The 13202-nt window shown below is 41.2% G+C and overlaps 1 protein-coding gene and 2 non-coding genes across 3 annotated transcripts; all 3 read left to right on the forward strand.

Annotated features, from left to right (window-relative positions):
- Positions 1-1023: 1023 nt before the first annotated feature.
- On the forward strand, positions 1024-2988 carry LOC111904653 (uncharacterized). Its single transcript, XM_023900396.2, has 2 exons — positions 1024-2096; positions 2729-2988. The coding sequence occupies exons 1-2, from the start codon at positions 1566-1568 to the stop codon at positions 2909-2911; spliced, it is 714 nt and encodes a 237-aa protein (XP_023756164.1). The 5' UTR covers positions 1024-1565; the 3' UTR covers positions 2912-2988.
- A 749-nt stretch (positions 2989-3737) lies between these two features.
- On the forward strand, positions 3738-3809 carry TRNAP-UGG (transfer RNA proline (anticodon UGG)). Its single transcript has one exon. It is a non-coding gene; the product is annotated as a tRNA-Pro (tRNA).
- An 898-nt stretch (positions 3810-4707) lies between these two features.
- On the forward strand, positions 4708-4779 carry TRNAP-CGG (transfer RNA proline (anticodon CGG)). The gene has a single exon. It is a non-coding gene; the product is annotated as a tRNA-Pro (tRNA).
- The last annotated feature ends 8423 nt before the right edge of the window (positions 4780-13202 follow it).

Genomic DNA, 13202 nt, shown 5'->3' on the forward strand with positions numbered 1-13202 from the left:
CACAAACTATCAAAGTATTGAGTGGTTCAAATGGAAAATGGAAACGTAAAATTTTTAGATCTATTTTCACAATATCAAATAAAGTACTCAAGGACGGTTTTTGTAGTTTACTCTGTTTTCGTTATGAGTGCTAATAGTTTCAAGACACTTTCTGATACATTCACGTATTACAAGAAAAATGACAATTTTATCCTTTAAAATATAATTATTTATTCAAAAGGAATCAATGAACGGCCATCGACGGAGAAAACTTATTTAAAATAAAAAAAACACTTCGATTATCAAGTCTCTCAATCTCCCATCCAAATTGAAAAACACTAGAAAGCTTGCAAGTCGCAATCTCAATTATCTGATACAGGGTTTTAATGTTTTAATGTAGAAGAGGCAACGACATCCTCTAGTGATCTACTAATCGCTTTATGAGGTTACAACAATTGTCGTTCACAACCCTTTGTTTATGCTTGTGTACGTGCCGTAGTCAGCTATATTACGCCGCTTCATAAGACTACAACAATAGCCAGAGAAATTCTTTCATGCGGTGCAAAATACATTCGTAGAGGAACAAAAAGAAGGAAAGAAGAATGCACCTAAACAGATCGTCAAAGAAATTTTTTCATTTTTCACTAGTAACATTTTCTTAGTGTTGGGTAAAGAGAAATAATCACATAATTCGTCACCATAATATGAATTCCTTTGAATTTATGATGGTTTCCTTTTATACGTTAACTGTTTTGCTACAAATTATCCCCTTCCTTTGAAATCCAAATACTTATGGGCATAATTGTCATTTTCACTTAAAATTCAGTGGCTGTATGCCTGTATCAAAAAATCCATGGAAGTATCACCTTGAAATTTTTATTCATCCACCGTACATTTTTCAAGTGGACATCCTCCTCATATCCACTGTACATTTTTATTCATCCACTTGAAATTAGAGTTTTTTATTTTTATTATTTTTATTTTACTTTTTTGTCCTTTTTAATTTACAAAAATAAGAAAAGAGAAAGACAGAAAAATCCAAACGTGAGTTCTTCCTTTCCTTGGTCGCATCTTCCCAAAGACGAAACGCCGATTTCCTGTGTCCGTTCAAGAAGCCGGACACGCTGCTCCTTTTCCGTTCACCGGTCGCCGTTGCTTCCTCCAATTCGCCTGCCTCCCTCCTGAATCGATTCCCAGGATCCAGATACACCTCAATAAAACCGACACTCACCCCCGACATATGCTCTAGCTGTGTGTGCAGGTCTTTATCTTCATCTTTGCTTCGCTTCTTGATGGCGTGAATGGACTGAACAGGGAACCTGTTGACGAGGGCTTCTCAAAGAAGACGATGGTGATTAATATTTGCGATAGTGATGATGCCTGGATGAGAATGATGGCGTGGTGGCTGAGATGTAGAAGATGATCATGTCATCCCTTTGATTTGGTACATCATCTATCAACAAGGGCAAAAAGGTCAAAATGCTTTAATTTCAAGTGGATGGAGAAAATAATTCAGTGGAAATATCACGTCCTTTTGGTTATTTGTGGCCATTTTTTCATTCCCTCGTTATCCTGCTTGCTTCATCATGGACTTGTCTCCAATTCCCAAATCTTTCATACTTAACCAAACAAAATCAACTAAGAATTACCACCACATCGCATCAACATCTTTCAATCATTTCCTTAAACCCCAAACACCCAAAACCCTAATTTCATCATCTCAACAAACCAAACCCAAAACCCTAGTGGACTCTGCAGAAAATGAGAAGAAAATCATCGAGAAACCCACCATGTCTGATATTTTGGAATCCTCGAAAGCACAAAACCTCGAGCTCCAGCTGCAAACAGTAGGACCTTTCTTCAGAATCACAGCAAAGAGCTTTGAAACGAACAAAGTTCTGGGAAGAGCGGATGGGGTGATAAGAGTTTGGTGGAATAAAGGGAAGATTCTTCATTTGGATTCCATTAAATTGACCCGAGAAACATTGGGTATGGATAGATCCATATTTGGAATCGGGTTGTTTATTGGAGCAGTTATGATCCGACATGGATATGATTGTGGGTGTAAAACAGCCGAGTTGCTTGCCATTAATGACTCCGATCTTTACCATGCCAAGGTTTTTGTTTCATACTTTTTTTAAAGGCTACTAATACTCTTTATCTTTGGTTTAGGGTAATTTACGTGATTGGTCCCTAACTTATTTTTTTAACTCGGAAGGTTTCTATTGTTTGTTTTTGTTACGCGCTTGGTGCCTGTCTTACCTAAAAAGACTATTTTGCCCTTGATTTTTTTAATTTATTTAAATAAACAAACCCCCAACCCTACCCCCCTCATATTACCTTACCTATCCTAACATTTTTTTCTATTTAAATAATAGTCTTTTTAGATAAGATAAGGACCACACACGTAACAAAAACAAACAGTAGGGACCAAGCGCGTAACAAAAACAAACAACAGGGACCTTCCGAGTTAAAAAAATAAGTTAGGGACCAATCACGCAAATTGCCGCAAACCATAGGGACCATTCGTGTAATTTACTCTTTTTTAAAGGCTACTAATACTCTTTATCTTTTAACCCACAAAAAACAGATCATATTTAATTCATTAATTCATATTGCGATATTGTTCTAAAAAAACCCACTCAATTATAAATTGCAATAACATCATGCAAATTTATTATAATCGAACAAGAAAAAAAATATATTTTTTGTATAACGATTTAAGATGGATTAAATACTTGCATTGCAGCTTGTGAAGTTTTATAGAAGAATAGGCTTCGAAGCAGTGCATGAGGTGACAGGATCGTCATTGGGAGACCTCAGGCACATGTTGGTGTGGGGTGGCGTTGGCACACGTATGGATGCCGATGTTGAACGCCTACTCATCAAGTGGTGTACACGATTTATTGTTACTAGAGATTCAAACTCGTAGAATGTTCATATAGTTTTATTATTCGTATTCAAGCACAATAATTATTTCAACCATTTTATTATATGCATCATTTCTGATGTCAATGTCGTAAATGTTAGGAAAATTGAACAACACAACACATAGAATTTAAGCTATGAGCTTGAGAAGAGTTTACTTAGTATAATAAAAACATAAGAATTTACAATCAATATAATTGTGTTATGTTCATGGTTGAAAAAAAAAAAAAAAAAAAAAAAAAAAAAAGAAAAAACCTATCAATTCATAACAATAGTTTACATCATAATGTTCACAACTTCAAATATGCACATCGTCAAAAGTTTCTCAAGCACCCCTTTTACTTAATATCCAATTTTGACTTCATTTGATAATAACTTTGTTACACTCAAAACCAACAACTTGAAGCTTTTTACATCTCTATCTCTCTTCATTTCAGCAAAGAATAGAAAACAAAATAAGTCAAACCATAATATCTACAATATAAGCCATGACGATTTTTAACATCCCCCACGGAAAATGGAAATCATTAAACAACATAAAAATCAGAATATAGAAGATTTAATTTTCCAACAACAAACACTTACCATTTAACTAAAATTAGAAAACACAAGATTGTTATAGATATGTTACACAAATAATAGATACAACTTGTGTCTCTTCAAATGCAATATAACTGTATAAAAAAGATATACTCAAAGCCAAGAATTTAAACCTACAAACACCACAAAAATTTGAGTTTGTTGTAGAAGATATGTTTGGAACATTGCATTTAGCATTTTAAGTATATAGTGTGATAATAAAAGAAACAAACAGATAAAATTAACAAGATGGGCATTTGGTCTAGTGGTATGATTCTCGCTTTGGGTGCGAGAGGTCCCGAGTTCGATTCTCGGAATGCCCCCTTCCTTTTTTATTTTAAAACATTAATTTATTTTTAACTGCCACTGTAATACTCAATTTACTATTAATATAAACTAAAGTCAACTTGAGACTTTTTGAAACAAATCTACTAACTAAACTGGATATTATTTTATATCCCTGTCCCAAAAACAAACATGTGCCTACAGATCTGAAAAGATTCTTTATCAGTGTAAACTGGACTCATCAGCAATTACTTCTTGCTGATATGCAGAAATCATAAAAAGATTCAAAAGTATAATACTTTAATACAAATCAATGAAAAAATAGATAAAAGTAAATTGCTGTTTCTACATCCAAAGATTTGTTACTGAAGTTGTAATTGATTTTCATTGATACCTATGACACCTGAAATATAAGTATAACAAACAGTAAGTAAAGTTGCTTAAAACACATGGCTCACAATCTTCAAATATGGAATTGTGCCTTTAGAAGTCTTCAAATATGTGTTTTTATGCTTAATTGGTATGGTATTCATATTTTCTAGTTATATCATAATCATATATGGATTTCATACTATGATATCTTGTTTCACTAGGATTTAAGCCAAACACCATGCATTTCCATGTAGCAAGTGGTGAGGCTCTAACATGGCATTTATGAAAAGAAGAAGCTTTGTTGATATTGAAGAAAGAAAATAAGAAGATAACAACTTTTCTATTGAAAATTTCTAGATAGATATGCTTATTATCTATGATAGGCATTTCAAGATGATTAGTAACTTGCATGCAAAGAAAGAACAATAACAAGACTTTAAAGAACTATCAATTGAACTCATAACTCAAAAAAAATAAAAAATAATGTCAAATAATTTTGTGATCTTCATGAAATAAAAAGAAAGAAAGATAGATAGATAGATAGATAGATAAATTTAAGGAAGTGGGCATTTGGTCTAGTGGTATGATTCTCGCTTCGGGTGCGAGAGGTCCCGAGTTCGATTCCCGGAATGCCCCTTTTCCTTTTTTTTTTCAACTCATTTTATATATAAAAAATTAAGTGCCTCTATTTTGTTTATAATTTGACTGTTAGTTGATGGGGTTATTATTAGCATATATTTAAAATGTAAAGCAAAAGGTCCAAACCCATAAATAATGAAATCATCAAGATGTGAAGAAAAAAGATACATGTGGTGTTCTTGACATGGAGTACTGTATGTATTCATCTTCCTCAACCAATATGTCCTTAGAACTTACGAGTGAATCTTGTAAAGGACACTAAGTTTTACTTTCAACATCTTGAATTGTAATTTAATAATATTTCTTCACTTCTAATATGATTAACCTAGGGTCTCATCTTTTTACCTCAAAACTTGTTCGAAAACCCTACACAGATTCAGGATAGATGTTGAGAATTGAATTCAACATAGTTACCTGAATAACTTCATGAAACTCAGCCCCATAACAATAACTCATTTGATTTTATATAGTTTCCATCCAGAGAAAAATAAAAGCAAACGATTTCATATTTAGCAGGAAATTGAAATCTCAAACATGAAAACAACTGATTCTAACCTTTTATAAATTATAACTGTCCGGTTGTAGCCGAAGTAAGAGAGCAACGAAAAGGGGTTCCGACGAAAATTCTCCAGAGAGGTCGATTGAAATACATCAATGGAATTTTGAAGGAAGATGGAAAACAAAATTGGATTTTTATTGTAATTATCGAGCGGCAAGCGAGAAAATTGAAGTTGGAATTTGAGCGGTTCCTTAATTATCCAGAAAGCTGGATTCAAATGCGAAAAATAAAAAAGAAAATTGCGTTTGCCGGGAGTCGAACCCGGGTCTATTGCTTGGAAATTGCCGTACTTGTTGGAAATTGCAACCCCAAAATAAGCATGTAAAATCCACAAAATCTTGGGAAGTCCTAATATCATCTAGTGTGCAACTGTGCATCACGATCACCATGTACATGCTCCCGTCTCCATTCCTATGGATAGTTTCTTCGATCAATGTTTCCAAGCATACTAGAAAAATTGTCTCTCTCTCTCTCTTTATGTGTCACATATTGTGACATTCTCAATTTTCTCGGCCAGAAAAGACCGATTTCGTTTATGTTTTTTTAAAATAAAATCAGAATAATCATTTGATTAAAGTGTTGTGGAATTTGTTCCCAGAAAAACATGATAAATATGTTATCAAATCATTTCCAAATAAATGTATTTTTATTCTTTTAAACCATTGGGATGTCATTGTCAATACAAAAACATAAGCATAAACAAAACTTACATTCATTTACACTATTGATCTACTTCTCTTTTAATCTCTCGGTGTAAAGAAGATTCGTATCGATACCTGTGATGCAAATAAACTAAGTGGATCATGCTTGGGAGCCTGGTGAGAATATAAGGTTTTCAACCCACATTAATATAATTATTATGTTTAAACATCAAAGAATCAATCCAATTACCCATCCCCATTATCTTCTTTATCTCTTAAGGATTTACCCTAAGAATTATCTATCACTCATTCCTAAGGATTCAACCTAAAGAATAGGCACGAAGTTACATCGTCGCCAGGGTTTATACAACAAGCACTAAGTCCATAGTTGCCAGGGTAACCAAAGGGATAGGCACAAGGTCATATCGTCGCCAGGGTTTTTAGAGTACATCTGATGAACGTATAGTTCACACACCTACAGGTTGCGAGCCTGTTAGTGTTGCATGGACCGTCTAGAATAGTCCATCGTTGTCATCTATACTCTACTGAATGACGGGGCCATCACTTGGCTTATCGCTTCTCACCATATTTTACCACTCATATATCGCTCATCTTTCATCGCTCATCATTTATCTCATCATTTTATAACATATCAACTTATTTCACCTACCCATGTTATACCCAACATCTTTGTTGATAAAAATATATATACATTTTGAATCATTTCAAAACCTGTATAAAACATCCATTCAACATCCATCTCAAATAAACAAACAACATATATACACATAACACGTATTTTATATAAAATACTTCATATATATGTGTAAGATTAAAGTGACTATACACTCACTTGATAAGACGACGATTGGACAACACTTCGTCTCTTAAAATAATCGTTTCCGATAAAACCGGGATGTTTTCCCAAAAACCGAGCTTGACGCGGGTAGAGTTTCGGCTCGAAAACTCTTTTTCTTGGGATGTAACGACCCGTTCCCGGTATGTTAATTTATTGGTAATTGTTGTGAGTTTTGCAAGAGGAACTCGGCGAGTTCATAGCCTGACTCGCCGAGTGGGGTCGCGGCTGAGAGCACGCGTGAGCCGGGGACTCGGCGAGTCCATATCCTGGACTCGGCGAGTCCATCCGTCTGGATGAAACCCTAAATCCCCGGGTTGCCCACTATTTAAACCATCTTATAGCCCCATTCTCGCCTCCCTCACCCTGAAAACACAGTGAGAAAACCCTAATCCTCCCTTGAGAGCTTCTAAGTGATTTGGTGCCATTTTGTGAAGGTGTGAAGAAGGAGAAGAAGAAAGAAGCAAGGAATCGAGTTGTAGTGCAAAGATCCAAGGGCAAATCTGAGTTTATTAAGGTATTTTCGGAGTTCCCTTCTTGTTATATGCTTTAATCTTCCATTAGAGCCCTTCTAAGAGCTATTTGATGTTTGTTCCAAGCCTTATGTTTGCATGAATGTCTTAATAAGTCGAAATACCTTTGGATCTGAATGATGGGGTGTTGTAGAGCCCATATCTTCTGTCTTTTGGAGTTACCTTGCATATTAATCATAGATCTACCCATTTTATGCATCTTTTAGCCTTATTTCCCTTATTCATGAGGTTGTGCACGTAAAGTTGGAAACTTTACGTGGTAAATCAGCTTATTGGACTCAGATCTATCAATTGTATGTGTTGGATTCAAACAAAATCGAGTAAAAATCAGTTGCATGGCGGCAACTCGGCGAGTCGGGAAGAACGACTCGGCGAGTTGGGTCGCGGGTTCCCGAGTCCTTCATTTTGATCATCGTCGAGTGAATCCAGTGAGTTAGAGAGTGGACTCAGCGAGTTGAGGGTAGACTCAGTGATGGAGGGACTCGGCGAGTTGTTCATACAACTCGGCGAGTCCAAGGCAATCTTCTTAGGATCAAGAACAACTCGTCGAGTTGTTCATATGACTCGGCAAGTCGGATGAAGATTGTCTGAGTTTGTGGATCGAATGAGTGCTCGTCGAGTCGATGCCATGCTCGACGAGTAGCAGCGGGTAGGGTCGAGGAGTGAGAATAGGGACTCGGCGAGTTGGCGGCCCAACTCGGCGAGTCAGGTCAACTGTGGGTTGACTTTGTCCGAGAGTTGACTTGGTCCGAGGGTTGACTTTGACCAAGGGTAAAAGAGTCATTTTACCCAATGCAATGTTTAGTATTTGATTGAGTGTGTTTATGGACTTGTAGCCGGGGAGATACCGGAGCAGCAGCAGTTAGCCCTCAGAGCTATTCACTCAGCAGCCAGTTCACGAGGTGAGTTTCCTTTCAGTAGGACGGGTCTAAGGCCACAATGCCGGCCCGTTTAGCTAGCAGTAGTATCTAAATGTTATCCGATGCAGTAGTTAGCATGTTTGATGCCTTCGTGGCTCAGACAAGATCATGTGTGTTCATGTTAGTGATATGTTATGCTATGATCAGTCAGCTTCGGGCTCCGGTCCGATGTCAGCTTCGGACTTCGGTTCGATGTAGGGGACAAGGTCCCAGTTAGCTTCGGACTTCGGTCCGATGTCAGCTTCGGACTTCGGTTCGATGTAGGGGACAAGGTCCCAGTTAGCTTCGGACTTCGGTCCGATGTCAGCTTCGGACTTCGGTTCGATGTAGGGGACAAGGTCCCAGTTAGCTTCGGACTTCGGTCCGATGTCAGCTTCGGACTTTGGTCCGATGTAGGGGATAAGGTCCCAGTCAGTCAGCTTCGGACTTCGGTCCGATGGAGGGGGCAAGGCCCCGTATGTGCTTGATATATTATTGTATGGTATGTGGTAATTTGGGGGGGAGCTCACTAAGCTTCGTGCTTACAGTTTCAGTTTTGGTTTCAGGTACTTCCGCAAGCAAAGGGAAGAGCTCGGGATGATGGCATCGCACACACCACCGCCTTAGCTCTAGCCTGGGATTGATTTAGTTGTTTCGATTTGATGTAGTATGATACAGTTTTCCGCACAGTATTTTATTATGGTTTGGAATACGTCACGCATGGTTTTATTATATGATGCTCTGATTACAGTTTGGAATATACTAAAAACAAAAGTTTTTGGGTCGTATTTTTTTGGGTCGTTTCAAGTTGGTATCAGAGCCCTGGTTTGAGGGATTTGGATACACTTCCGGGTGTATCTGAACTCAAACTAAGGGAAATGAAAGATTTTATTAAAATAAAAACGTTTTATAAAAAGAACTTTGAAAATACTTAGAAAGGAAGAATTTTTTAACAAGATAGAGGTGTGTGCATGCGGTCAGCCGAGCTCAAGTAAGTACTCCCAAATTATCCATACAAGTTATTTGTTCAGTTTCAGTTTCAGTTGAATAGCATGCTAGTATAGGACTAAGGATCTAGGAGGATGCCTTATGTGCCTGCTTTATGTGTTACAGCTTTATGAGTATTGCATGCTAGTATTGAGTGTACAGCAGTAGGATAGCCTGTTTAGGTTATGCCTGATAGTATGAGCTTAGCACTGTATGCTAGATCAGTTTCTCATTTTGAGAATAGTTTTGCCTGAGTATGTTTCCTTTATCCGAATGCTGCCTGCTTCGTGCTTTGTGGGAGTTCTGAGTGATGGAAGTTAGCCATTAGGTGAACACGTTACACCACATGTGATCAGGGTTGAATAATCCCAGAGTGCTGGAACTGACCCTATTGCGCAACTCTTGTTTGAGTCCAACCGTTATAGGGACGGGTCTTTTACTTGAAGGATTATCTGATCTTCGTCACATGTGATGGTGTTCAGGTGATGGTTAATTAGCATTATAAGGAGACCTGCAGCAGCTGAGGACTAGTTGAGTTAAGTCTGAGGTTTCCCTGGGGCAAGCCTAGGATGAGAGTAGCAGAGATCAGTAGTAGTAGAAGTGACTTGGTGGAGTCAGGGCAGTTCTTGAAGAAAGTACGGATAGATGTGGAAGGTAGTATGGGCCCGTACTACTGGAAGCAGAGGATCCGTACTCGAATCAAGAAAGGCTGAGACAAGACCAGGAAGCTAGTTGTAGTAGCAATGATCCCTCAAGATATTTCTGTTTTCTGATGTAGTTGTGATGTGTTTCAGAATGGTGGTTTTGCGTTCGAGACCAGCAGCCGGCAGCGGAGGTGCCGGGGAGGGATCAGGTTCAGGCTCGGGGGATGAGCGCATGGATGAGCAGACCCGAGAGTTTCTTTCTTCGGAGATTACGCACATCATTATAGAGCAGACTCCTGTGATCTTCGGTTCGATCAAGGAGGGGATTCTAGAGCTGATGGATGAGAGACTGGGCACCTTCCGTGCCGAGGTGGCGGCCATGATGGGGTCGCGCACCCTTATCTTCAGGGAGTTCAGGGCATGTGGAGCTCCGGACTATCATGGGGCGCGGGACCCCATAGCGAGCACCAGATGGTTGGCAGATGTGGCCAACGCTTTCCGTACTAGCAGATGCCCCGAGGGGGACAAGGTCAGATTGGCGTCCTGTCTTCTGAAGGACAGGGCACGAGATTGGTGGGAGGAGGTCGGGCATGCTATTGGGGATGATGCAGCATTGGACGCCATGACCTGGGCTGATTTCTCTACCAGGTTCAGGGCGGAGTTTGCACCGGTCATAGAGGTGCAACAGTTGGCTAGGGAGTTTCAGGACCTCACCCAGACTACAGAGACAGTGGCGGAGATCACCGCCAAGTTCAGGGAGAGGGCTCTTCTCGTTCCTCAGTATGTAGCTGATGAGGAAATGAAGAAGGCCCGTTATCATGAGATGTTGCGGAGCGATATCCGCCAGTTTGTGAGCCGGTCCAGCTGTAAAACGCTGGAAGATATGATTGCTAGAGCTCGGGAGAGGGAGATTGATCTCGAGATGGAGAAGAAGAGGAAACCGGAGGCGGTTTCGGGTTCGGGCGGTTCGGGCAAAAAGCCCAGGGTTTCAGATCATAGGTCCAGGGGACAACCGAGCTACGGTCGATGTGGTAGGTGTGGGAAGATGCACGAGGGAGCGTGCAAGGCAGGGAGTTCCGGCTGCTTCAAGTGCGGTCGGGTTGGACATCTGAGTAGGGATTGTACGGCTCCTGCTACTGCCGTTGCAGCGTCAGATCTGATTTGCTTTCAGTGCAATCAGAGGGGACATAAAAAGTCCCAGTGTCCGAGTTTAGCTTCAGCAGGGAAGGTGGCTGCACCCGCCCTTGCTACCTTGAGGATTACAGATGGCCGGCAGGGCCGAGCTGATGCGCCAGTGGCGAAGAGTAGGGCGTTTCAGATGACAGCAGAGGAGGCGCGAGCGACTCCTGATGTGGTGTCGGGTATGTATCTTCCCTTTTATCTCTTTATTATTATTTAAATGTTGCTTATGGTTGTATGTTTTATTCAGGGTCGTTCTCTATGAACGGCATTTCTGCCTTGGTATTATTCGATTCGGGGGCTACCCGATCATTCGTATCTCTCGCGCTTAGCAAGAGGTTCAGTAGAGCTCCAGGGGAGCTGGATTGTCCATTAGAGGTTGAGATAGCGGATGATAGGACCGTGAGGGTCGGCAGAGTGCACAGAGGGTGTTCTCTTCAGTTATTTGATGAGCAGTTTTCAGTGGATTTGGTACCTATTCCCCTGCGAGGGAATAAGGTTATTGTGGGTATGGATTGGCTAAGCCCCAATGGGGCGGTGATTGATTGCGAGCTTCAGTTAGTGAGGGTTCGCACTCCCAGTGGGGGAGAGTTGGTGATTCAGGGCGAGAGGCCACAGCGAGGACCGACCTTTTGTTCTGCCGCAAGGGCGAGGCGCTATGTTCAGCAGGGTTGCGCCGGTTTTGTAGCCTACGTTTTGGATGCCCGGGAGAAGGGCAAGTCGACAGTGGATGATGTTCCTATTGTTCGAGACTACCCGGATGTGTTTCCTGAGGATTTGCCGGGGATACCTCCTGAGAGACAGGTCGAGTTCCGGATCGACCTCGTCCCTGGTGCGGCTCCGATAGCCAAGGCACCGTATCGACTAGCTCCCCCTGAGATGCAGGAGTTGTCTACACAGCTGCAGGAGCTGTTAGACAAGGGTTTCATTCGGCCGAGCAGTTCGCCTTGGGGAGCGCCAATCCTGTTTGTGAGAAAGAAGGATGGATTGCATCGTATGTGTATTGATTATCGGGAGCTGAATAAGGTAACGGTGAAGAACCGTTACCCACTCCCGAGGATAGATGATTTGTTTGATCAGCTTCAGGGAGCGTCTTGGTTCTCCAAGATCGATCTACGCTCCGGATACCATCAGATGCGGGTTAGAGATGAGGATGTGCAGAAGACTGCTTTCAGGACCAGGTATGGTCATTACGAGTTTGTGGTGATGCCATTTGGGCTCACCAATGCCCCAGCCGCGTTCATGGATCTCATGAACCGCGTGTGTAGGCCGATGCTGGATCGGTCAGTGATAGTGTTCATAGATGACATCTTGGTGTATTCCAAGACGCAGGAGCAGCACGAGGAGCACCTGCGGGAGGTGCTAGAGGTTTTGAGGAGGGAGAGACTTTTCGCAAAGTTCTCCAAATATGAGTTCTGGTTGCGCGAGGTGCAGTTCCTTGGTCACCTCGTCAACCAGAAGGGTATTCTGGTAGATCCGGCCAAGATAGAGGCCGTGATGCAGTGGGAGGTCCCGAAGTCTCCGTCTGAGATTCGGAGCTTCCTAGGATTGGCAGGGTATTATCGGAGATTTATTCAGGATTTCTCCAAGATAGCAGTGCCGCTCACCCGACTGACCAAGAAGTCAGTGGTATTTCGTTGGGGTCCGGAGCAGCAGACAGCATTCGAGACCCTCAGGCAGAGATTGTGTGAGGCTCCGATCCTTACCTTGCCAGAGGGAGTAGAGGACTTTGTAGTCTACTGTGATGCCTCGATCACAGGTTTGGGAGCAGTTCTGATGCAGCGAGGCCATGTGATAGCTTATGCCTCGAGACAGTTGAAGCCTCACGAGGCTAATTATCCTACCCATGATTTGGAGCTGGGGGCAGTTGTGTTTGCCCTCAAGATTTGGAGGCATTACCTTTATGGGGTCCGTTGTACTATATACACGGATCATAAGAGTTTGAGGTATCTTATGGATTAGCCGAGTCTGAATATGAGGCAGAGGAGGTGGTTGGACGTGCTGAAGGACTATGACTGTGAGATCCTTTATCATCCAGGGAAGGCCAACGTGGTGGCCGACGCCCTAAGCCGCAAGGTGTCGGCGGCCCCGATCAGGGATCTGTGTATGAGGATGACAGTGA

Source organism: Lactuca sativa, chromosome 1 (genome assembly GCF_002870075.4).
Source record: "Lactuca sativa cultivar Salinas chromosome 1, Lsat_Salinas_v11, whole genome shotgun sequence".
Classification (NCBI taxonomy): domain Eukaryota; kingdom Viridiplantae; phylum Streptophyta; class Magnoliopsida; order Asterales; family Asteraceae; genus Lactuca; species Lactuca sativa.